The sequence below is a fragment of the Notechis scutatus genome, chromosome 3 (assembly GCF_049901735.1).
Source record: "Notechis scutatus isolate UNSWTSFEM ecotype Mainland chromosome 3, rNotScu1.2, whole genome shotgun sequence".
Lineage (NCBI taxonomy): Eukaryota > Metazoa > Chordata > Lepidosauria > Squamata > Elapidae > Notechis > Notechis scutatus.
Genome location: NC_142011.1, coordinates 77,855,830 through 77,883,590, shown reverse-complemented (window position 1 = coordinate 77,883,590; position 27,761 = coordinate 77,855,830). Strand labels below are relative to the sequence as shown.

Sequence of the window (27,761 nt, the reverse complement as noted above, 5' to 3'; positions counted from 1 at the left end):
ATTATAGCCATTTGCAACCTTCCCAGCCATCTTCTGACAAGCAAAGTCAATGAGGGAAGCTGGATTTGCTTAATGACCATGTGATTTACTCAACTTCAGTGACTCAATTAACAACTGCTTTGCTTAACAACAGAAGCTCTATTTCCCAACTATGGTCATATGTTGACACTACCTATATGTGAATAACTGTCTGATTTCATGAGCAGTCCCAATAGAAGGATAAATAACAATACAAACTCTCTTCTTTTGGCCTAAGAATAGTAATTGCAAGTCTCTTTAAACATTGTTTCATGTAATTAATAAGTCTTATTTTTCCCCTTAATTTCACTTAGATGAAAATCTCTCCTTTTAGTTCCCCTGGCTCCCTAACTGGAGAATGTTTCATCCCTTTGGATCTTACAACATCTGGAGTAGGTTTTGACAGTAGGAACGGGGCTCCAAAAGGATGGGAACTGCCCTTATTTTATGGGCAAAACGGGTTAGCTGAAAACCACATAGAAATTCCAATATTTATATTTCTTACTCTATGACTATTATCATACAAAAATATTTGTAGCTTGCCCTCCTGTGTGAAAGAGACCAAATTGGTACGCTATCCAGTGGTTTTAAAATATGTCCCTTTAAAATAAAAGAGTCTAACGGGAAGAGAGAGAAAAGTCTTACTATGCTTTATGTAATAGTTTATCAAACCTGCATAATGTAACATGATTTGCTATAACTGCCAAAGTCACTAGGCAGATATAAATCACTGAACAATTAGGGTAAAGAAGTATATAATATCCATCAGTGGTAAGAGCTTCTCCCTCCTCTAAATAAACAGGATATAATAGAGTATCTTGTAATATTTCTATCGAACAGCTTATCCCAGGTTTTCTGGTCCTCCACATTTTCACACTTCTTAAGAACTCTTTTTTCAATGCACTTGGGAATATGTAAGTTTACCCTACACCTGTGGGGAGGACTGTTAACACTCATTGATTGGTGCTTTATATGTCTAATGTTTTTAATCCCATGTTCTGACCTTTTGTAAGCTGCCCATGGCCTATAGAAATTTAGCTGCACAGAAGGTCTGGGTAAATATAAATAAATAATTCTGGAAATCCTGCAGGAGTCAAGCAAGATAGCAGTAATCTCTTACTTAGGATGTCAACTGCTGTTCTACAATACTGTAAAATGGAAAATGGGCTTTGGAAGGTTTGTAGCTCAATTTTGTCAAATTGTTTCATTCCCAGGCCCGTATTTCAAATATTGCTAAAGATACAGATACCTAGATTGAGAATTCTTGGTGTTGAAGAAATAGAGAATTATAATGTGAATACTGTAACACCAAAGGCAGTCAATGTATAAAAACTGTTCCTTTTTTAAAAATAAGTTTATAACATAACCGTTCCAATTATACAATGCCATTGTATACTGGTTATATAAAAACTGTTCCTGAACAACATTAGCACATACTCTGGAAAAATTAGCATCTCTACCACACTCTAAGAAAATCTGAAAGTTTCTCAAAATGTAAGAACAATCCTTAGCCAAGATATTTCTAACACATTTATTTTATAGATTAGTTATAATGTAAGGTACATATATTTTTTCTGTTGCTTATGTGGTATTTTTTTAAGTTTTAAAAACATTCAGAAAACCCAGGGCTTCATGGCACTGAAGAAATTTTGAACTCAAAGGTTGCCATCTAATTAACAGTTTCAAATTATTGCGAAAACACAGGTTTGGTTCTTCACACAATAGCTGAAGGAAAATGTTTAAGACTAAAGAAAATAAAATTTAAAAAAAATGAGGAAGGGAGGCTGTGTTACATCTCCACTGTTCCTGCATTTGCCACTTTTCATTTATCACTCTGGAAGTCTGTCCCATCTGTGCTTGGCTTTAAAAATGCTCTTTGTTTCCATTCTAATTTGTTTGCTTTCTTGCTGTAATTTCAATAAGTACAATTCCCAACAAATTGCTTTTGCCCTTCTTTTGATTATCATATGCTCATTATTATACTTTACCAAGAGAAAAGTATGAAGATGAGATTCCAGGAGCAATCTATCTGGGTGAGGTGTTTTAATCAATGGTCGAGCTCTGGTGATTAAACAGAGACTTCTGTTTTGGCAAGATAACATTAGTTTCTCCTGTCATGCTCCAAAAGCCACTGGGAATCTTCTGCAGATCATTAGATATGCTACAATAAAGCTTTGGTACATTCCCTTTTCTTCCTTAAATTACTTCTTCACTGTCCTATCATTTCCCGTCACTATTGGCACTGCATTATTATTATCGCTCCCCTGAAACATGCACCAGAGCTATGTCTCCAGGCCATTGGATGCCATTTTCAATTGAGGCTTCCACTTCAAAAATATAAATTAAGAAAATTTCATTATCTCCTGCCAAGGGCCATTATTCACCACTGTTCTAAGAAAGATTAAAAATGCAAGATCTATAGTCTTGAACAAATACTCCAGCATTAAAAAGAGGATCTGGGTGTAAACGACAAGGCTAATATACTGGGACTAACTGAAATTAAGACTGAATCTACACACTGAGATCACAGAGTATAGGCAAAGCTAATTCTAACAGACAGTTGAATTCTAAATTCACAATCCCATCACATATGGGACTTCGTAGAGCAATAGTCTTAACATACCTAGAAGCAAATCTGATGTAAATTGCATCAGCCTCATTTCAAAGCCACGGGACCTATATATCTGTTTTCTCTCAATGGAAGTCAGGTTTATATGATTGAAATGTGCATCAGTAGGTCTAGACTCAAACAATGCTGACCGTATTCGTAATGCTATAATATACTGAACTTTCTAAAAGTTTTCTTGCAAATCTACTTTGGTTCCAGAAGTTGTTGAACATATTTTTTAATATGTAGTGTGTATGTGTGCAGTTTCATGCAGTTACCCCAAATATATATATTTAACCTGACAGCAACAGATGCTACTGTATCTCACCCTATTTGGGCAGATCATGAGTGGCATTTTGCTCTTTAAAAGAATCAACAGAATTCATGTAGCAGTTATTTCTGCATATTGCAAACAGAAACTTCAAAACACATGTGACTACATCTCATTTTAATTTTAACAAATCTGACTTACAAATATATAAAATTGCCATAGAATAGGGAATCTAGCCCACTTGGGACTGCTTGAGATGCTTGATGGTGGCTGGCCTGCACATATGTAAACACACATGCTTTTGTTTATGCAAATACACCCAGATACTTGTCCCCTGAAAAATCATGGAGTGAAAAAATAGGGTCTGTATAAAAGGCAATAATTATCAGTACATAAGGGGAAACACAGATGAATAGTTTTCTTTAATTGTTTAATAGCTGATGATTTATTGGACATTATTAATTAATAAATAAACATAAGGAAAGTAAATGTAGTGCAATTAATATAACATAGGAGGTATTGCATAGTAATGATCATTTGTCATAATTAATGCAATAAGTAATGCTTGGGGCAGATATTTTAAAATGTAATATAAATACTAAATACAGCAATCTTTTTCTGTTTTTCTTATTCTTAAAATCAATAAAGGGGAACAAATTGACTTGAAGTAAATTGGCAATTGTCTATTGAAATGCAAGTACCCTATGAATTTTTTGCAAGTAAAAACCAAAAGGACACGAACCATTAAACAAAAATCTTACAGTGCTAAACAATTCGTGAAGTTTTGGCAAACATGACTGAAAGCAGTGGTGCCAGGAACAGTTATTTGAAACTATCAGAGATATTTTGAAGGATGTACAACATGTCAAAGGACTGAGCAACAGCTGAATGAGGCAATGGACAGAAAACAAGAGGTCACTTTGAATGTGTATTTCCATTTAAGAAAGGCACTTTTTGATTCAAGCTAGTTCTACGTAATTTCTGCTACTTAAAAATCCAACAGAATATTGGCTGCAACTAAAAGTTACAACTACATTATGCCACTGGCATAGCGGAATTTCTTATGGACCCTCATGTAGATGCTAGCTGCTTAGCTTGTATGGTTGCAACCGGATGTAATTAGTGTCATTTATTTATTTCATAGCTTTTATATGGATGCCCATCTTAAACAAGTAACGTTAAATGGCCAACAACTAATACAGAAAACATGATAAAACTCCTACGAATAAACAATACAATGAAAAAAACCAATGCAATGCACTGCCTAACCCATAATATGAACACACACATATTGGTTTCTACTAACATCTTAACTCTAATGTCTAGGAAGAAAGCCAAGTCTTCATAGCCTTTCAGATCTTCCATAGAGCAGGTATTTTTTTTTTTTTTGTAAATTTTATTTGAGTTTTCACAAAGAGAAAAAAAATACAAATAAAACATCTTTTTTGAAAGTAGCGTAATCCCGGGTTACATTTCTTCGTACAGACACAAATTCAGGTTCATGCTCATTTTTATATTCTATTCCATATCTTATTACTATTTTACATTTTCTGCATAGCTTCTCCCCTCTTTTAATTTTCTCAATTTTATTTTAATTATCTCATCTCAATTCAAATCATTGTATATTTTTTGTCTGTCCTGTTTCAATTACCTATTATCTTTTCTCATTAAACAAAATTTCTCCTGTAGTTACTGATTGGAGTATGACGCCTTTATATCTTTTCCCTAAAGTTGTAACATTCGATATAATACATAACTTCCATTCGGATTCTGCTTGGTACATTCTTAAAATACACACTGTATTCTTAAAAAAAGAAAAAAAATATAAATGTATATAATTAAAACAACATTCCATTCCAATTCAATTCAATTCTATCATTAATATTAATATTAATTAAAGTCTTAACATCTTTAACATTACTTTTCAATTAAATATACTTCTATGGGAACAATTATAAGATTTCCACAGTTAATTCCCCTCCTCTTCACTTATATTTTATAAAACATTAACTAATTAAAATGTTCCCGTTCCTTCCTAATTTCAATTTTCTCATTTATTTTATTTCACTTATTTTATTCACAAACATTTCACTAAGTTACACTATTTTATCCCTCATTTTAAACATACGTTGTTTCCAATTTTCTAAAGTTATTTCTATTACTAATATAACAATACAATCTTATGTACCTTTACAGAATCCCTTTTTCAATTAGATTTTCACCCATTATCTCTAAATAGGTCCTGTTTCTCTATATCTTGTTCCGGTCCTTTGTAACTTCTTTTCCTTTCCTTCTTCCCTCTCTTCTCTCTCCCTTTTTTACCCCCTTGTCTCCCTACCTCTATTTCTCTCTTCTGTATTCCCCTTTTCTGTTGCTTTCCAGTATTATACTTATTTTTCGAATTATTTTTCTTTTCTTTGGTTGTTTTTTTAAGTCTTAAATTCTCCATTCTCTTTTCCCCCTTTCCTTTTTCTTTCCCACATAAAATTGCTTGTTCATTAAAGATGGCTTCTTCTTTGTCCCAGTCTTCTTGTTTTGGAGTCGTTTGTTGTTTCTCATAGTTCCAAATCTCCATTTCTAAGAATTGAAAAATGAAGCCAAAAGAACCCTTCCCTTCTTGTGCATCTTCTTTGTACTTTTTAAGTTCCATTTTCAATTCATCCAGAAGTGGTGCCATTGTATAAATTTTTAAACAACCACCTGATTGATTTTAGTCATTCAAATATAATAACCAAAAATCCAAAGATCACCAAATAATCCAAATACACGCAAGCTGTTTCTTTTTTGCTCTTTTTTTTTCACTTTCTCTTCCTGGGGTTACTATTTAGTTGCAAACTTTCAGTTAAAATGTATCTTTTAGAAGTCTTGTTGAAGTTTTATTGTAGATTCTTTTTAATTCCAGGCAGTCTCCTCCCTCTTCCAGATCCTGCCCTTATTTTTTTCTCTCCCTTCCTGCTTATGAAAAAGAAAAATTTTAATGTCCAGAAATCTTTATTATCCCTTTGGCATTTTATTTTATTTTCAGCTTAATTGCCTATTGATGTCAAAGTGGATTTTTCCAATTTCTTATTTAACCCTCTTAGTTGTCAGTATAGGGAAGGAGAGAGAAGAAAAAAGCCAAACCTTTCCCTTTTCACTTTCCTTCGCTGCTTCCAACTCTTCTTTGGGAGCGATGTTATTTTTTGTAAGTTTAAATTCCAGGGTACCTTAGTTGTTGCTTTTACAATTTAACCCCGTCAGCCAAAACTTTCACTTCTTATCTTCCTCCTGCACATTCTTTTCCGGTCAAGTTCTCCTTTGTGATCTCCATTTCTGACCATCGCTGCAACCGCCTTCAGGAAAGGGAGTAATGGCCAGCTAAGGAGGAGAGATGCGGCTCTCCTCAACCCTGCTGGCGGTCTCCCCTCTTCACCACCTCTATGGGGTGGCTTAGCCCCGAAACCAGCCGGCTCAGGGCGCTCCAGCGGTGAGCCCAGACAGAAACCATGCACGATCACGGATTTCTGTCTGTCGCTGAAGCCCTTCAAACCGAAGTCCCATAGAGCAGGTATTGAATGGACTTCAAACATGCTTTCTTATAGGAACAAAATTGCTTATTATTGTAAGCATTATCAACTGAGTGAAAATGAAATAAAACAGATAAACTAAGCTAGTATGTAAAAAAAAAAATTCCCTGTAAATTATGCTCTGGGTGACATGTTCCCTTATGGCTGGTGGTTATCCACAAATGTGTCTTCTTATTGGCAATTCTCTTCTCTCTAATAAGACACGTCTGGTACCTACTTTATTGTCTTTTTAACTCCAGGCAAAGTTTTTATTATTTCAGGATTTTTAATATTAACTTTCTATTTATGCTTGAATAGAAACATTTAATTCAACTCATCTCGGCTGCCTAGTAATCATTTTAATTATCCATTTAATTGTTTGTATATTACACTTTTGTATGCTTTTCTGAGTTTTGTGTTATACTTATTCGTTTAAAATGTTAGATACTGGTTTTCAAAATATGTTATAAGCCACTCTGGAAAACTTTTTGTTTTGAAGAAAGTCCTATAAATTCTTAAATAAAGTCATTAAAAAGATGAAATTCTCAAGCAATGGGAAATTTCATATGATCTAAAACAGGAAAGCTGAATTCCTACATGCAAAGTTATATCTGTTCCCTGGGACTTCTCAGAAAACTGCTTACCTCTCCCATATATTTCCACTCTAAATGTAAAGCTATCAGATATCTATTACTCTGAAATGTATTGCCTATTATTAAGGAGAGTTAGGCACAATAATTCTACAGTCCTTTAAACATGGCTAATTCAGTAAGCACTATACTGCTGATGTTTGGAGAAAAAATATTGTCTGCTTACTGTAGAAATACTGAATGTGATTGCTTATTTCAAACAATCTAAAGTGATCCTCAAAAGCTAAGCAGAGTCAGATTTGATTAGTACTTAAAAGAAAAATGATCCAGTACCAATCAGGGCTCAAAAACAACATTTCATTCTGAAAATTTGGTCATCTCTATATTTTTGTCAATAAAAATGATGTGACACCAAAGGTGCCTTTTCAGTTCTGATCAGAACCAAAGAAGCTTCTTGGATGAGAAATGTCTTCAAGGAGAAACAAAGAAAGTCCAATTGCTGTTTGAAAAAGAACCTTTTGGACAACCATGATGTGGATGACTGAAAATCTCCCTAGACAGAAATGATATGGATATCTCTATGGAATAATCAGGAGCTGTGCCTTACTGGATGGGAGATTTTATCTTAAAATATCCTCATGAGTGATATAGAAAGGATAAAGAGTAAATCTGGGAAGAAACATTGCATGCAACCAGACTTGTTTATAAATTACATCTTAGTAGTTAAATATACATAAAGGGTTAAACATTTTAAAGTGTCAAGATTGTTTCCCCCTTTTCTTGTTTTAAAGTGATTCTCTGATTACTAGCCAGGATTTACAATGCTAACAATATGCAAATGTTCTTTTATATAATGTGATTTGCATATATGTTAAATAAAATTTGAAAACTGCCTCTAAAACTCCTTTAATCTTTTTTAATTAGCAAAATAAGCAATTTAAAAATAGCAACAACAATTTGTTAATAAAAACTCTTGATATGTTAGATGCCTTGATAATTCTGAGCCATTTTACAAGACCTTTGGGTCAGTTTAATGCAAATTAGGCTTGAGTCACCCAGAGTCTTATTAATCCAGACCAACTTCCTGGTTTACAAAACTGCACATTCAACATAAAAGTGGCTTAATTTTAGGAGCAAAATAAAGCATATTTATTTGCAGAGTAGACCACTGAGACTCCTTTTATTTCAAGGGGTCATCGTGTCAAAACATAATGTAGGGGCACAGTTATCACACACATATACAGTGAATAAATGTGTATGTACTTCTTTATTTAAACATTCATATGATGCCTAGAGTTTCCAAACTTCTCCTTGGATAATTACAATGTATTGCCATATATTGGAGCCAGTGTCAATTAGGGCCAATTACTCATGAAAATGTTTCCCCATTGCAGTTTTCACATACAGAAACTATCACTCCCCATTTTGACAGAGGAAATGGGAAATCGCTATGGGATGTCCTAGTTAAGATTTAAATTAGCAAGAAACTTGTTACCGGGCCTTATAAAAGATATGGAATAATAGGACATAACCTTGCAAAACCTTGGCATCCTCCCCACTACAACCTGTAAATTATCGGCAGAAATTACCCATTCTTGTGAGGCAGGTTATTTTTCTCTCATTGGGGAGGGAGGGGAGAGAAGAGGAGGGGGACCTTTAAATATTTAATTAGTAGCATGATATGAAGACAATTGTGCATGCCAAGCACTTCTATCCTCAGCCTATGCTCATCCTAATTACACTCAAATTTACATTGGTCATTGCAAACTTCTGGCACTTCTAATTACTTGTTCCTTAAAGATCCTTCCATGGAGACATATTTTTCATTCTCACAGTTCTGGATTTCCCTAAATAGGCCGCCATTAATTACTTTCTCAGGGTCTTCAAGCAGCCATTCAAATCTAGGATGGGGACAGCTAGTGTATTTTTGTAGTGGGACAACCCCATTTTCAAGGGTGTCTCTTTGTATACCTTGCAGTGTCTCCACTGTATTTATAAAACTCTGCAGCCCATTTCAATATGAAGCAAAGTATTTTTTTAAAAAATCTAAAATAATAATCTGGCTAATTATTTCCTAGTGATACATGTGTCTTTTTTTTTTTTTTTTTGCTTTCCTTTTTGAACTGATTAAACAGAAATTTGAGATCTCTTTCCAGCATACATATTTTAATTATCCATTTATGGCTTTAAAAGTATTAATGTCAAACTGTGGGGTTAAGAATCAAAGGAATGCCCTTGGATTTGATCTGCTGATTTCCTTACCATCTTTTTTTCTTCATGTATATGGACAGCTTAAAGCATTTGACAGAAGTGCTGTCCCCTAGGAAGGGCCTTTAATCATATAACTTCCAGTGCTGTCATTTGTTATTTAAACAGAAGTTTGGTAAGTTTGTGCTAGAAGCATTGTGTAAATGTTATTATTTTATTCCCTCAAGAGCTCGGACGTCATGAAAAGAATGACTACTTATCAGTGACAAAGCAGTATCTCACCACAGTTAGTGGGAAATTTATAAAATTTGTAATGGAAAATTTGTAGTGAAAAATTTACTAAACTTTCCAGAATACTCTGTAAAAAAATATTACATTTCCAAAAAAAGCATAACCTTTGAAAAGGGAGTGCTACAAATTCCCATACAAATTTTGCTAGAATCAGTATGATTCATTCATAAGCTACAATCCGTTTTTAGTAAAGAAAAAACATGCTGGAAACAGTACTTTGACTCTCCCTTTTCAATCAAAAGCAAGTTTAGAAGTACAAGCGGCATATGAGGAGATATACCAGCTCACCACTCTAAGCTTGTATTTAATTAAGCTGAAAATGTTCATAATCTAATCCTTTTTCAAGTTGCCTTCCTCCACAAGAGGATCTGTGTTTGCACAATTAAAAAGGCTCACTTTAACCCGACCTAACTAATGTATTAGATGTAAATCCTTCCCTATTGAAATAAGTGCTGGGATGACAGCAGGACAGGAATCATAAGAAAAGAAAAAGCCTATTTATCATTCATAACATTGATAGCATTCATGATAACAGAAGCCTGATCATGTTTTACCTAAATTTTACCTAAATTATTCTTTAATTCAGAATACTCTGAGGGACCTTTACACTATGTCTCAGTCGCCAAAGGGGGAAAAAACTAGGGATGTTAAACACAGAAAGTAAGAGGTTTTGCATTTATAAGTAAAGGAATAATTGACTAACAAAGTTCATGTATTTGACAGGAAGCAAACTTTCAGATCTGGAAGCATCTTTTTAACCCCAAGTTCACACACCCACACCCTGCAGGGTGTAGGTAAATGGTAAGTAAATGGTGGCTTGTTTGAAGTAAGAGAAGAAGAAAAAAGAACTGCATGACCAGTTATGCATCTGGGGGATGGAGTCTGATTTATGGTAAAATAAAAGGCTTTGCAAAGCTCATAAAATGCCTAGATTAAAGACATGTTCAACATGATTACCCTGTTTAGGTAAAAAACCACAGCAAGAAAGCAGGTAATACAAGAGTTGAAGAGTATTTCTGAAAATAAAAGAGGAGATAAGTTTTAAGTTAAGAGAGAGATGCTTTAACATCAAGATCATGCTTTTGTTTATCGTATATGGTTTGATGAAACATAGCCCAGATCAGTTTTCTCATGCTTGGACTATATCAAGTATAATGTTCACAATACAACAGAATGTTGTATTATAGCTCCCAATGATGTAAAATGTCTGGGCATGTCTGTCGGTCTGTCTATTCATCCATCTATCTACAGGTAGCCCGAGCTTAGTGACCGTTCATTCAGTGACTGCTCAAAATTACCAATGCACTGGACAAAGGAACTTACAAGTCGTGCATGACATTATGGTGGTTGCAGTGACCCCTTAGTCACGTGATCATGATCTACATGTTTGGCAACCTGTTGGCACTTAAAACTGCTTGACAGGCATCTGGTAGTTATGTCATTGCCATTTGAAGTCTTCCCTGCCGGCTTCCTCAAAAAGTCAATGGGAAAGCCAGCATGGAATGTTGTAAGGTGCTGCCGCCTACTAAGAGGACTCCATCTCATTTCTGAGCACTGGATGAAAAATCCATTGAAATCAAAGGATTTTCAGCTATGAAAATTTTACATTGCCAGAGTGAAGAGGCAGCATAGAATGGTGCGGTGGCCTAGAGGTGAAGCTCTCATCTCATAATCAGGAGGCTGTGAGTTCGATCCTAGATAGAGGCAGATATTTTTCTCTCTGGATGCTCTGAGAATATATCTGCTGAAAAAAAAAAAAAAAAAAACCTCCACATTGGCCACAGGAAGGGCACCCAGCTAGTAAACAGTCTCCATTCAGTTGCCCTGATTCTACCCCTCAAGGGATTATGGAGTCATTAAAAGAAGATAGTAAAAGTGGATAGTGAAGAGGCAGCATGGTAAGGAGCACTCAGTGCCCCCTGGAGGCCTGGTGCAGGCTGTTTGTGTGTCTCCTGGTTTAGCAGCTGGAAATATTTGTTGATTTCAGGAGAGGATTTTCAGCTCCAGTGCAGTAAGGTACTGTAAGGAGCATGGGTTGCCTCAGAGGAATGGTTGAAGCTCAGCAAAGGACATGCTCATGTGTTTTGACTCAGGGCCTACAGTTTTTTTTTCTTGTATTTCAGAGGATTTTCAACAACTGAGTGGAGAAACGTTCATGCACAGCTTGCATCAGATCTCCCAGGGTCTTGCCTACCTCATTGCCATATCTGGGATTCCACTTAATCCATCCAAGACTGTTTAATGACTGCAACCTGGAGTACCTAGATTGTGCTTGTTAAGCAGCCACTTAGGATCATACTTAATGACTGTTTTGCTCAATAACTAAGATTCTGGAGCCAATTGTGGTCATTAAGCAAGGACTGCCTCATCCATCCATCCATCCATCCATCCATCATCCATCCACGATAGACAATAAACACATATAAATTGCTCATACATACTTCTTAGTTACTGCAGATTTCTTCAGGCCTCCCTCAAAAATCAAAAAGGTGAGATGAGGACACAAACTCTGTGCCTTCTTTGCTTCCATTCATGATGTTCCCTAGCACCTGAAGATTTCTTTTACCTGAGAATGGAATTCCTGAGCAACAGGGTCCCCTGTTGTAGAAATATGGCACTACATTCAGCCAAATGCAGTCAAACTTTCTCTGACAATTGGAGGCCAATTTCTCATTAATTCTATACTTATACTAACAAATGTCTGAAGACATTTACTGGAACTCCCAAGAATAGCTTTATGGAGAACAATAGCTCTCTTCCTGTATTATTCAATGTATAGGGAAGCCAAGGGATTAAATTATAAGGGGGGACACACCTTTGGCATTGTCCCAACATACTTCCATTTCCTTGCTTTCATTCTTAGCTTCTATGTGTTGAAGGAATTTGGAGAGACATCTTTCTGTATTAGTAGGCAATCTTTCAATTGTACTGTCTATTAAAGTGGCATGTGGGTTAATGTATCCATTGTGAATAAAGTGGGAATGCAAAAATCTTCTGCTTCTATGAAATCATTTTAAAAGGGAGACAGGGACTTCAAGAAAATAACAGATTGGTACAATAGTGCAGCAGCATTACTATGCTCTCACAGAAAATTGAAATGGGAAGCTTACAATATTTTTTAAAAAATACCCAATTCACATTTCAGTAGCAAGGTAAAACTATTACTCTGAATGAAGCATTTACTCTACATTACTCTTAAACCACATTAGCTTCATAGCATTAACTTGCTTTATGGGTTCAGTTGATCATGACCTATAAAATGTTAAGCAGAACTGCTTTAAATATCCACTAACACCATGCACGGGACTGAGAGCACAAGGCAGTGTTTTATGAAGCGGGGAAAGTGTCCCCTTATGAAAAACTAGCACATACTCTTATGTCACTGATATAAACAGGGTACACATGTTAAATAATATATAACACTGGCAATGTTTTTCTAAGCAACAGGAAGGCAGACTGAGTTTATTTTAGTTCCTGTTCTTTTCCAACAGAAATGCACGTACACAAAGACAAAACATGTTCAAATATGAAATTCATATGCAGGAAAGCTGAGAATCCCCTTTTGTTCTCTGTTAATGAACAAATTCTGTGTTTTTAGGGGAAGGATATAAGCCTGGAATTACTTTTTGAGTAACATTGGCCAATGTCTTTGGCAATTATGATTTCATTAATTAAAACCAGAACCAAAGAAACATGCTATTGTTCTTACATTTGACCCCTACAATTTTGCATTTCAGCCATTTTTGTAGCACAAAATGTCATCAGAAGTTACTAATTCAGCACCAGATGGTTTGTAAAAATGTAAAGTTCATATTTTAAAGATACTTTTTCAAAGTTAACAGCAAAAGCCTAATACAATTCCAAAGGCAAGTATAGGACATTTTAAACAACAAAAACTATTCCCGCTACTTTTTATTAGAAGATGTTGACATGTACAAAAACATATATTCATAATATTTATTCAGCATTATCTACCCACCCATCAATCTGTGTTTGTGGGAGAAAAAAGGGGGTCAAGCTTATGAAAGCAAGGTGATAATACAAATCTATTCCTTTTCTACATGCATCACACCTTACTAGGCACACCCAAAAGACATGTCATAAGCAGCAACTGTCATGCCCCTGGTGGAGACTGACTCTGAGGAAGAGGAGGAACAGCCAACAGGGAGTGGAAGCGTGGCTCCAGAGGTGGTGGAAGCTGGGGAAGGGCAGAGGCCGGCTGAGCAGTTAGAGGAGGACTCAAGCCCATCCCCTATCTATCCTAGGGCACGCAGGGAGGAGAGGATCAGGGTAAAACATGGTCTACTCAGGAGGAGAGGGCCATGTTCCTCTTAATGGGTTGCAGATAGGAGATTTGCATAAGAGTTTGGATCTGCATGCTAACAGACGCTGGAGACAAATTAGAGTTTTAGTCCTAAAGAAGATTTATCTTGGTTGGCGTTCTTCCAACCTGTACCTGGTTATCTTCCTGAAGTTGGCAATTATCTATCCTGGTCTATCGTGGAACTTTATACAGTATGGTTTGTTTTTGGTTTTTGCTTTGTTATTGGCTCTTTGAATTTGAACTGTGTCTCTTTCCTCTGAAATGTTATTTTGAAAATAGTTTACTCCTCCACTGTGAACAATTAAACAGTGAAGCCAAGTTGAAGGCATTAAAGGACTTTTACTTAAATTTTGGTTTTTGTTATATTTCTGACATACTCTGGGTCATCACAGCAACACTGAATGTTAGCTAGTCCTGGATAAAGCAATTTTACACATGCTCTTAGGAAGCATTTTATTTTTTACTATTTTTTAAAATGTAACTTAAAGTTGAACACATAAAATCAGCCAGTAAAAGTATTGTTGTCCTGATGTTCATTGACCTAACATCTCATCTTCATTTATTTCTTTAGTGCATCAGTTCTACTTACTATATGATTTTCTACAGGTTTCCTATATACAGACAGGTTTAATCATTTCACGTAGGTACCACATTACTGTAAATTGCACAACTATCATATAATATATAAAATACCACAATGGAAACTTCAGAGCAATTTGACCTCGTGGTTATTTGGCTAACTCTGCTTCATGATATCCAGTGCAGTTAATTACACATTTTTGATGTTAATAATGTCTGTCAGTTTCAAGCATAAATTGTCTTTGATTAATATTTAAACTGTGTTTGAATAAAAATAATTGTGGTTATATTTCCTATTCAGCAGCCATTATGGCTTACTAGAGGCCTCTTTAGGAAAGAGAGCAAGCTAAATGGCTCAGCTGTCCTTACTACAGGAAGCTTAAAATCACTTTTCATCACTGTACCAACCAGTAATATAATTATAGCTATCCTATGATTGGGATGAGTGTGTGAAGTGTTTATGCACTACTAAGCACAATTACAGCATGCTAGTACTGTCTTATTATTTTGTATAACAAATATAAAAAACAGTAGCATTGTTAGAGAAAAAAGGATGTGTTTTGATAAGCTGAAATGAACCTGCAAGAGGACAGTAGTGATAATGGTAGCTTTTTTTTAAAAAAAAGTTCATTCTAAATGTATTCAGTACACAATGTACTCAGTAGTCTCAGTTCCAAAATTCAGCAGCTGGGTTGAATAGAAAGATGAAGGGAAGAGAGGAATTAGATTTGCTATGAAACAAATGTAGGCCCTTGGGAGTCTTGAGGTTTGGCACAAAATCCAATCTGCAATTTAAAGCTCTTATTTTCAAAGTATTTTTAAATTAATATACTGCTAATTCATATAAGTGTCAGATCTGCCCTTTCTTTTCTGTTAAGGCAAGTGCCTTTCATCAGCACGTATTTGGTCATTTGAAGGCCTTAGCGTAAACAGAAACTGTTTTACTATACCACAGCCGAACATAACATAATTGAGTAGAAAATACTATGGCCCATCAGTGAATTTATCATTTATCTATGTTGAAATACTTATAAAATAATAAATTACTTTCTTATGGTAAAGCAAGTTGTAACTCTTGAGCTAAGACTATCACAACATTCTGTTTATAGAGGAATTCCCCTTCACTGAAACATAATTTTCCATTACCAATATAAATAATTCTCACTGTTCACATAAAAAGTCAAGTTATTTGGGTTAACAATTATTAGAACCAATTGAGTCTAAGTGACTTATTGCTAAATCAGTGTGCAGAAAGATATAAGAGTCAGAAGCTAACTTATTGGATGAAACGTATTACAATAGGAGATGATGAGGGAAGCATTAGCCAGAGGTATGAAGGTGCTGGTTGAAATCCTGACTGGCATGAAATTCATTGAGTGGCTCTGTGTCTGTTACCATTTTCAACCCTAAACTATGTCACTGAGTTTTTCAGACAATAAAAAAGATGGGACAAATCATGTAAGTGGTTTGAGTTCCTGGAGGAAAAATGGACTATATACATTTAATAAATAACATTATAAAGATATACCTTTCAAAAGATAAGTCCTTCATTTCAGAGTAGCCACTGATCGACTTTCAAGAGTTTTTTTTAAGAATGTCAGAAAATTCAAATACAATTGTCGCTCTTTCTGATAAGCTTGTTTAGTGACAACACTGAAGAAAATGTAGGTAAGAAAAGCACTGAAACTCTCAAATTCTACTTGGGAACTAATTATTATTAAAATATGATTCAGTTATACGTGACTCCTTGGTCAAATAAAACCACCATCATTCCTTTCTCCTAAAGAGTTCATATGCAACCAATATTAAAAACTAACCATAAATAGAAAACACTTTGCAAACACCACATCAAAATACAAATGCACTGTCTGAGATGACCATGGAGAAAGAATGTCTGTGTTTCTTCATCCACTTTGATGTAACCTGAAGCCAGCTCTACATAAAAGAATGCTTAAGAGAATGCGTCTGGCTCTGATAATCATGTACAGTAGAGGTTTGTCAAGTATCTCTCAGATTCTGATAGTAAAAACCAGTGACGTACTAAAAGAAAATATGGGTCTGATATTTGAGATCAGTAATTTACAATGACAGTTTTCATGTTCATTCATCCAGAAGCACGCTTGTTCAAATTAGTATCTTATTTGTGACAATCAATACAATCATTTTTGGAGCAGATAAAGGACAAAAAGTTATTAAATCCACAGAGGAAAAAGAAAGAGACAAATTCAGACTGTTGTTGACTCTATAAGACACATTTCCTACAGATGTATTTTTAAAAATAACAGTTGTTTTGATCCACAACAGAAAACTGCCATTTTGAAAACTTTTGATTCTAAAAAGTCAGTTGAATACTGATAACCTGATTTCTTTACAAGAAATAGAAGAAATGGTATAAATCCATGGGAAACCTGCAATTGTAACAATCTTATATTTTCAGTATACTTTACTGAACCAGTTTTTCTGCACTGTCACAAAGTAATATAACCAATATTTGCAATATGATTCCAAAGAGGGTGCCGTGTTGTGTGTTAATTTGTATGGCTGGCCACAGCTGAGTTTTAACATGAGAAGCCATACAAAAGTTTTAAATAAACAAAGAAGGATGCCATCTTCTCAAATTTGTTCAGCAGACTTGAGGATTAAGGGACCAAAGTAACCAAGAACTGATGATATCAATCAGATAAGATAGATGATTTCCTGATCCAACCTTCCAATTCTATGATCATCCATGAAAGACTTTCCTTTTATTCTTTATCTTTAGAAAAAAGGACAGCCTTGTTTTCACTTGAAAGAAGCTCATCTGATAAACCTGCACTTAAAAAAAAAAGTTTGACAAGGGCGGAAATGCATGCAAATGACACTTGGATAGGAGCTGGGTCAGAAAAGTAATTTAGTTTGTGGGGTTTTTTTTCCTATCCGTATGTCAATCATGTTGAGAAAAGCTATTAAAAACATCATTTGGTATAAGTTATTTGTTTCTTAGAGGACATGTCAACTCCTGAGAAAAAGAGAGTTGGGGTAGGGTGGAGAGAGAGAAAGAAAGAAATCTTCAATGAAGTTCTAAGAATTTTAAATAGACTGTCTGCTAACCTAGAAATAGAAAGGTCAGAGTGCAAACTGTTCCTGTCTTGAGCTTTGACAGGCACAGCTATGTTCTAAGAAGAGTGAATGACTGACATAATGAAAGGAAGGGGATGTCCTGCAGTTTCAGAATGTAACATGGTTTCCACTTATTAATACTAGCGTAAAACACTAAATAAACTAGGCTTATTATCTTCATCTATGAAACATACTTTCATGCTGATATTTCACTTGTAAAAGCACACAATCTGTGATGATGGTCATTTCTCTACTAGCAGCTTATAATCATTGATCTACTGCTGCAACAAAATAATAGTCATCATTACTTCCAAGGATGCCTGGGTGATGCTATGAAAATACTAATGGGCAAACGGCCTGCATACCCTTTTTAAGCAATTGTAGGAAAATGAAATTGAAAGGATGATAGCAAATAAATTGTCACTGAAATAATGATAATAAACAATAATAGATTTACAATAATAGACTTGCTTGTTTTCAAGTAACAATTACAACACTAAAATTTGACCATATGTCTTGTTAAAGGGAAACTGAATTATTGGACCGAAATTCCCTTTAAAAAATGAAAGAGGGAGGGAAGGAAAAAGAAACCTGAATGAATTAGCAGTCTGGACTGATATTAAAGTAAATCCAAGAATGTTTTTGCTTTTAGAAACTATATAGGCATGAGAGATTTTAAATTTATCTGTACATCTTTTTTTTTAAAGGCAAAAAAACTAGCACTGTTGTTATGCTGATTTAGATATTGATTTGATAAATCATTTCTCAGTTTCATGAAGTAACATGAAAAGAGATTCCTGAGATTTAATTCTAATGAAAATTAAACTTATCTATAGAACTCCTAAGAAATTACCAGAAAAATCTGGATCTTTCATCATATATTCTTTCAATGATTTTTTTTTCAAGCGTTGAAATGAAACTGCAATTTCCCACAGATTTATCCAACAAAATTTGTTGTAATTCAGACAAAATGAAATAATAATGAAATTTCAAATTCTATACTTAATGATCATCACAACTCACCTGGGATCCAACTATAATCTAAAGAAATATATTAAAGCAAAATATTACTTTTTCAAACATGTGAGAGGACGTTCTTTGTAGCAATAAAGAATATGAACACATATGGCCAATTTCAATGAATTTTTAGCAAGTGAAATCAAAATTAGAGGGAAAGAAAACAAGTGGGATATTCTAGTGATCTGCCTAAAGCCTTCTATGTCATGTCAAGCACTGTTCGTATAAATTGTATTAGCAGACTTAAAGTGGATTTTTCCACTGAGAGTCTCTAGGCTAGAGTTGTAGCACAATACAGTTCTTACACTACAGAAGTGACAGTCTTGCAGCAAACCTGATGGGTAGGAAAAGGCGGGAAAGGAAGGTAGGAGAAGGGGGGGGGAGTCAGGTTCTGTTGCACCACATACATAAGTGGCGTCCCAGAAACCACTTTCACACTCTCCCATCCAGCCACTCCAGGCATTAGGCAAAATATCCCAGGCCATCACCTATGCAAAGCAAGAACCATACAGCGCATAATTTTTTAATGCTTGTTGGACTTGCAAACTTACAGACAGCATTTTGAAAGATAACTCTTTATAAGTAGAAGACTAGTTGTTTGTTTGTTTATATATATATATATATATATATATATATATATATATATATATATATATATATATATATATATATACACACACACATACATACACACACACATACACATACACACACACACACAGAAGTGATGTTATGGATTCTCCTAAGTATAGGCTTTGGGGAAAAATGATTTCTTTGACATGTCAGAAAATAAAAAGATTTTTGACATCTAAGAAAATAAAAATCACATTTTTCCTTCTTTTCCTTTCTTTTCCTTCCCTTCCCTTCCCTTCCTAAATGGAGCTTAGGGAAAATGCTCAATCTTGGTAGCAAGTTTTATTTAACAAGTGGATTTTTCTTCCTGAAATGGGGAGATCACATTGGAAAGTTTATTGAAGTTTCTTAAGATATTTATATTTGTAATTAAACCTTTGTCACTATGTTCTTTTTTATTAATATATTTTAATCAGCACTGCTTTTACCTTTGTGTCATAATTTTGTAGGCATCAGGGAGGAAACATTCAGTGTTCTCCATCTGGAAAGGGTCAGCATCACAGATCTTGTCATCTGTCCGTCCATAATTAGCACTCTCTATCATAATGACATCACTTCCTGGACACCGAAGATCAATAGAGTAGCCCTCACAGGACAATTCTCTCCTTACCAAACCAAATGGTAGTGCTGCTCGGCTAAAACCTTAAAAAAAAAAAAAATTGTATTATTAAATTATTCCCTCACAAATAAGTTAGAGAGATAACACCTAAACATGAGGGCATTTTTATACTTTTACCACCAAATGTATACCATCCACAGCCCATCCTGGATTTTCTATGTAGATGGATGGGGATATTCATATAATAGAGCAGCTTGTTCACATCCTTTTTGAATCATGAGTTAAATGCGGTCATTATTCTGAATGCATCATTTTATAAATAAACACATGGTTGAAATTTGTTCTTTAAAAAAATAAATTATGAACTTTAGAGCTTACAGGAAACATCCAGCAGAATTCAGGGTCCAAACAAGTCAAACTCTGGAAGAATTTTTACCCTAAGTGTGTAGTGGCGGCTGAGTGGCTGGGTCATTTTTTGGCCATCAGGTTTACAACATACTTCCAGCCAGGACCTTTGCTTAATGAGCCCTAGTTTGTGTTCTAACTAATTTAATTATTTTCAACAGATGTTTATGATTGGCTTTCTTCATCCTGGGTCAGCCCTTGAGTTGACTTCACTTTAAACTCAAGTACTATGTCACAAGTATTATTTATTTTCCATGCTCTCTCCCATTCCCAGCCTATTGCTGAACTCAAGACAGCCTGAGAAGTTTACACAGCAAGGCTATGTTCTCTGCCTAGAATTAACAGAAAAAATAGGGCATCTGCTTGTTGAAAAAACAACAACCCAAAACAATAAAACGTTATGGGCTTATTAAACTTGATAATTTAAAACCAATGTGTTCTCTCAATTCTTCAATTTCTTTTGTTCATTTTGTTCTTTTAATCTCAGATCTGGTGCATAGGCATGTGGGATTTGTGTGTAGCTTTTTGATGAATGAATTTTTCAATGGTGTTTTTTTTGAGCTACGTGTTAATGTTGTTTAACTTCCTTTGCTTTAATGCAAACTATGATTATATTCTCACAATAAATCTAATTATAAAATGGTTCTATGGCAAATGTTCAACCTGAGTTCCTACAATAACCAGAGAGTTGAAAACTTGGTTTATAAACCATTTTTAATAATGATTACCCAAACATATTATTTTGGTCCTGATTTATTTATCATAAATTATCCTCTGTGGCCTGTAGTGACTGGAAGTGGTATGTATTCTAGCCTGCATACTTAACCACTCAAAGTGGTTTTTATACCATGGCAAGATGCCATGTGCAGGATTCTCAGTGGATGCGTCTGTCGCCCAACCATTTTACATTAAGTGTGATATGTGAGCAGACAAATTAGGATTTCCATCTTTATCAGATGCTGTAAAAGCATGACCAGCAGAAAAACTATCTTGTGATGAGCTGACTGCATTTCACACTTCTGTAAAGCTGGAATATTTGTCACAAAGTATGAAACTATTTGAACCAATTCCAATTCTCTGAGAGCAGAATTCAAGGCCTATGTTGAGCCAGAAGGAGAAGCTCTTTGTGAAGGCTGCGTTATAATAAGGATGACACTGGACATGTAACAAAATACAAAAGACATTTGAAGCATGTACAAAACACACAGCTCTTTCACTGGTAAAGCATCATAGCAGTTGCACTTAAAATCAAGGCTTTTTTATTTCCACAATAGGAGATTCAATTTTTAGTCAATATTAAGCTCAGCACTTTTCTTCTGATTGTATTTACCCTCTGACAGTTGCACGTTGCTGCCAGCTACTCTGCCAGCCTCGAATACCGTTTTCTTATACACACAACTAAGTTAGCAACAGCTCTGTGCCTGACTGATAGCATGTGCTAACTGGGAAATGCAACTGATACAGATGGAAAACATTATGAAAAACAGGTGGGAGTATAACATAAGCCCCATAGTCTGGTTCTCTGAAGAAAAAGCATCACTACTGCATTTAACTTCTTATTAATGAAGTTAGATTAGGGGACTGGAAGCTAAAATATATAAAGAACAGTTGCTGGAACTGGGTATGTCTAGTTTGATGAAAAGAAGGACTAGGGGTGACATGATAGCAGTGTTCCAATATCTCAGGGGCTGCCACAAAGAAGAGGGAGTCAAGCTATTCTCCAAAGTACTTGAGGACAGGACAAGAAGCAATGGGTGGAAACTAATCAAGGAGAGAACCTAGAACTAAGGAGAAATTTCCTGACAGAACAATTAATCAGTAAAACAACTTGCCTTCAGAAGTTGTGAACGCTTCAACACTGGAAGCTTTTAGGAAGAGATTGGACAACCATTTGTCTAAATGGTATAGGGTTTCTTGCTAGAGCAGGAGGTTTAGGCTAGAAGACCTCCAAGGTCCCTTCCAACTCTTCTATTCTATTCTATTCTATTCTATTCTATTCTATTCTATTCTATTCTATTCTATTCTATTCTATTCTATTCTGTTCTGTTCTGTTCTGTTTTGTTCTATTCCATTCCATTCTTCTCTTCACTGCATGGAGGGATCTAGAATTTTAGGAGATATGATGATTATGACGAAGAGAAATATACCCCAGTAGAGTATGTGTAAGAGTGTCTGCCTATGTTGGACAAGTCCTTGAAAATTTCTCAGCAAAGTATTTTGGAAGTGGTCTGCCATTGCCTCCTTCCTATATCTGAGAGTGAGTGACTGGCCCAAGGTCACCCAGCTAGCCTAAAATGGGACTAGAATTCATGGACTCACAGTTTCTAGTCAGATTCCTTGATCATTTCACCAAACTGGTGCTCACCTCAATAATTAGCATATACAAGTAGTCCTCGACTTATGACCATAATTGAGCCAACAACATTTCTGTTGTTAAGTGAGACACTTATTAAGCAAGTGTTGCCCGATGTTACGACCTTTCTTACCACTGTTGTTAATTGAATCATTGCAGTCAGAAGGCTGCAAAAGGTGATCATGTGACCTTGGGACACAGCAACCATCATAAATATGAACCAGTTGCCAAGCATCTGAATTTTGATCACATGACCCTGGAGTGATTCAAAGGTCATGTGAAAAATGGTCATAAGTCACTTTTTTCAGTGCCACTATAATTTAAATGCACTGTTGTATGACTATCTGCACAAATTTTGCCATCAAAAAGCGGTAGTGTTTGAAACACAGAACTGCCAGTTTTTTTTTTCCAATCTGCTAGCTTTCAGATGTGTTGCATGTTCTGGCATGCAATGACTAAATTGTAATCTCACACATCTATAGTGCACTAAGTAACAGACACCGCAGGAATTCAAGAAATGCTACTTTATTGCTGTGTAGTAAGAGAATTTTGAAATCCAGTCCCACATCTTCACTGTCCTTTTTAAAGACCACATAATCAAGATGGGATAGTTCTCTTTCTCACACTTTCTACTTCCTCGAGATTCAGTAACTGTTTTTCCTCTCCCACCACTTTCTCAAGGCTAGAACTAACTTCCTGAATAATGACAGAATAATACAATCTATCTTCTTTCTTGCCTAACGTTAACTGTTTCCACAATAGGCCTCTTTACTAGCTTTACTGTAAAAAAACTAAAATAAAAGCAACAATTCCAAATACTACAGTCCAAAATTTCTTACAGGAAATATATGAAATATATAAGCCTTAATCAAAAGCTTTGGGTAGTTTGTTTGAATTTTTTTGTATTTGTTGTGGAAATCAGAACTCTTACACTATTTCAACTGAGGTTGCCAGGACTATATAATTTAAAACCAGACAAAGTATCAGCAAATACATGGCAACATGCTTTAATATTAAGGGACACCATAATCACTGAGTCGTGAAACACTTCTTCTATGAAAGTAGTTCAGCTGTATCGCTAAACCATGGGAATGAACAAACGCCAAGAAAATATGCATTAATAATTAAAAGCAGAAGGAATATTCTTGAGTTTGTTGGCTGAGAAGGATAGATTTATAGTGCAGAGAAAAACATTATACATTGCTGTCATCTAGATTTCTACAGTCTCTTCTCAACAATTCAGGAGAAGTGGTGGGAATGCAGTTTACATGCCTGTGTACCTCTGCAGCAGTATTAGAGTAAAAAAAACACAGATGATTTTTTTTTTAGAGATTATCCTTCAACTTAGATTGCTCTATATTTTGGCCTGCTGCTAAACATAATAGTTAGCTTAAGCCTTGGTGAATTCCCAACATAGGTAGCACATTCCTCACCATCACCCTCTTTTTTTTTCATTTTTTAAGAAAGAAAGAGTGAACCAGAGAGAAACAAGCTGTGCAAAATGATGAGAAGTGGAAATCTCGCTATTAAATCCAAGACATCAGCAGTATTAAATAAGCAAAGATATATCAATCTGTAACAATAAAGATGAAAAACCTTCCCACTTTTCTTTAGGAACCAGGTAAAGAACAGCAAATTTTTGAAAGCTGGGATATGGCAGGAAAAAAAGTGTAGGTGTGCTTTCTTTTACCTCTCAATAGAGAACTACAATGTGCAATAAGAGGGTAGTTTTGGTCTGCGATGAAATGTGCAACAGAACCTGGGAAAGTTAAGAGGAATCAGACTTGTTGCAAAAGAGACATGATCCTATGGAAATAGATTCACAGCAACTCCATATTAAAATTATGTTAGATTCATAATTATGTTAAACTGAGTTGGGAACAGCTTTAACAATAACAATAGCAATTGCACTTACATACTGCTTTACAGTGCTTTACAACCCTCTCTAAGCAGTTTACAAAGTCAGCATATTGCCATAAACAATTTGAGTCTGAATTTTACCCATCTTGGAAGGATGGAAGGCTGAGTCAACTTTGAGACTGGTGAGATTTGGACTGCAAAATTACAGGCAGCCGGCAGGCAGCAGAAATAGCCTGCAGTCCTGCACTCTAACCACTGTGCCACTGTGGCTCATAACAACCTTTCAAGATGCTGCTGTGTTACCCTCTTAATATGATTGTCCTAATAATCTAAGAATTAAATATATTTCCATTCAGAAGGCAATTGCAATTAAAGGGTTGTTTTGCTTCTCCATACAAGTCTAACTCCTCTTTTCTCTATCATTGCAAAGTCTAGATTTAGGCTTGAAACTACCCTAAATCATGTTCTTAAAGCTCATTAACCTTTTTTCTCCCTGGGACTGCTTCTTTGAACACATCAATGAAAAATATATTTTTGTTGCACACTTGCAACAAATAATTTCTTCTTCCCAATCAAACTTGGAAACTTAAACCTGTGGTACATTGAATTTGCAATACCTAGCAATGTCAGAAAAGACTTCTTCTGAATTAGTGCAGAAACTACCCAGTGCTTTCACTGAGAAAAGAAGCCCCTACAAAGAAACCCCTTTTTGCCTTCTGAATGTGAAGAAGCAGTTGAAGTAACATCAAGGAAGCTGTTTTGGAAGAACAAAGTACTTCCAAAAGGTGCTTTACCACCATCAAAAGTGTGTGTTAGTCAAAGTATGGTCAAAATGAAGGCCCTCCTTTCCAGTTGTGCACCACCTCATTTCAGTTGCAAGTAGAGAACAATCAAAATATATTGCTTTCATTAATGCTGAGATAGCAAACCAACCATTCAGGTTTTCTGTATTGTAATTTACTAATGAACCTGTCCTTCAAAAACAATCTTGAAATGCTGTACATAAACTGGTTTCAGCAGAACTATGGAGATAATGCATTTCAAGAAAGGATTTAAAGCAGCAGTGCCATGATGATTAAAATGCACTGTAAAACAACTCAAACATGTGCAATGATTTTTAAATGCTATTTGGCATCTAGTTATAAGATGAACGTACAGTTCATTTTTTAAAGAAATGAGAAGAAAAAGGAAATCCTAGAATTTTTTAATGGTCAGAAGACAGCTGCATGCAATAAATAAACAAAATTGTGAAAGGCAATTCTGGTTTGTCTAAAACAAGGTGGAACATTTATTCATTTCAGTAAGCTATATTAAACTATATATCTTCTGTACATATCTACCTATAATGCAGACATGTAAGATTACAGATATTTATAGCAATATGTGCTTTTCAGGGAAAAAAAACATGTAACCCTGAAAATTAGGATAATTTGAATAGTGTAATTTGTATGTGTCAATTTGCACATTAGTGAAAAATATATTTCTGCTGCATACGTGCAACAAATAATTCCTTCTTCCCAATCAAACTTGGAAACTTAAACCTGTGATACTTTGTATTTGCAATATGTAGCAATTCGTTACAGAGTGTCACCTATAAATTTAATCACTCTCGGATTTGCTCTTGATTATCTTTGGGACTGTTTGGTCCTGGTAGAGTCTGCTTATCCTGTTTCAACTCATGAAAGGATCTTGTAATCCACCCTGTCCTACATCACACCATCTTTAGAGAATAATTTCTGGATTTATTCATTAAATTTTATTTTTCATTAATAGTTTTGTGACTTTATATCTTTCTGCTTGTTTTATTTATGTAAGTCACCCAAAACCTTATGACTGGGACAGAATTTAATTATACTAAATATTTTTTTAAAAAACCACTTTCAGTTATGAAACTAAGACTGCTCTGTGGAAAAAGTAAGAACTAAAATATTTTCCAGAATATCTTCTATTTGGGACAAAAAAAAATATCTATGTCTTTCATTGCAAACAGGAATGTCCCTATAAACATAAACACAGCTTCTTATTCATCTGCACTTTATTTTTTTAATAAGATATTTTATCAAATTTGAGAAAAGGTAAGCTGGTTGAGGAAAAATAGTGCTGAAAACACTCAACATATAAACCATTTCCGGGGCAAACATTGGTTGTCTTACACATTTTTCTTGTAAAATAGGAGAAACATATGTACTATATTTGTCCGATAAATAAACCAATTTTCTATGCTTATATCAGAAATTCAAATTTTGTTTTGCTGAAAATCTTTATGATATAGATGGTGTGCTTAATATAAACTTTTCTTCCCAGCCCATTTTTATTTCATAACATAAAGTTTCCACTAAGGAAGGCAAAGCAGGTAAAATAAACTGTCCCCCCTCACCTTAAATCAGCTTTCACAAACAGTTAAAATTGTTTGCAGAGATTTAGCAAACAGCATGCTTTGTTCAATTGATTATCCCTAACATTTGTTTAACTGTTTTTCTGCAGTGAAAATATACCAGAATTAACAATGTTCTATAGTATTACAGATATAAAAATAAAAGTATATGCCCTTGACTATTTAAACTGCAAGTTGCTACCATGGGATCTGCGGGAGGGGTGGTGGAGGGACTTTCATTTTTTAATTTATCCCCAAACAAACAAATAAGAGATTGTGACATTTAAATTTATATTAATATTGGCCTGGTAAAAGCATTAATATGCATATATTTATTTCCTGTACATGATTCCAAAAAAAATGTATTAAAATCATCAAACATAACATTCATAAAAATACATAGATATTTCTATCAGGACTAAAATGATTGCCATTTAAAATAAAACATGCTAGTTTGTAGAATGAAAAAAGTCACCTTGCAAATATCACATTTTAAAAAAATAGAATTTGTTAATATCTTTTTGACAATCTTGTTACACTAAAAAACTTGATGAAATAACTTGAAATAAATGCACTGTTTTGATATTTTGTATTAATTATATTATGGTAGTATAGGTCATCAGTAAATCAGTGACTATTGACAAGTTTAACATATAAGGTAGATTATTTTCTTTTTTGGTCTGTATTTTTCTATCTTTTTTGTTTTTGTTTTCTTTTGATTTCATTGTTTGAAGTTTTAAATATATTTAGAAGTTTTGTCTCTTATTGTAATGTTGTAATTATATAAAAAAGAAAATATATTTTTTATGTTTCTGATCAATCAAAACATAGTACAGAAAATTCAATACACTACTGAGTATACTCATCTTCTGTCTTAGCATTCTGAATTCAGAGCAAGGAACACATTCACATTCATATATGAGTTCTACTATTAAGATTATTAGGATTTTTTCATTCTAAATTAAAGCAAATATCTTAACTTTTTTTAAAAAAAAATAGTTTAATAAGTACTGCTTTTAACACAAAA

At 34.7% G+C, this 27,761-nt stretch overlaps 1 protein-coding gene across 18 annotated transcripts in view; it reads right to left on the bottom strand.

Annotated features, from left to right (window-relative positions):
- ADGRL2 (adhesion G protein-coupled receptor L2) overlaps positions 1 to 27,761 on the bottom strand; it is a 381,557-nt gene that overhangs the window by 79,061 nt on the left and 274,735 nt on the right. For all 18 annotated transcript variants that reach the window (XM_087960527.1, XM_087960529.1, XM_087960530.1 and 15 more), the window contains one exon: positions 19,612 to 19,825. In XM_087960527.1, coding sequence (XP_087816653.1) covers positions 19,612 to 19,825 — 214 coding nt within the window. The remainder of the gene's footprint in view (positions 1 to 19,611; positions 19,826 to 27,761) is intronic.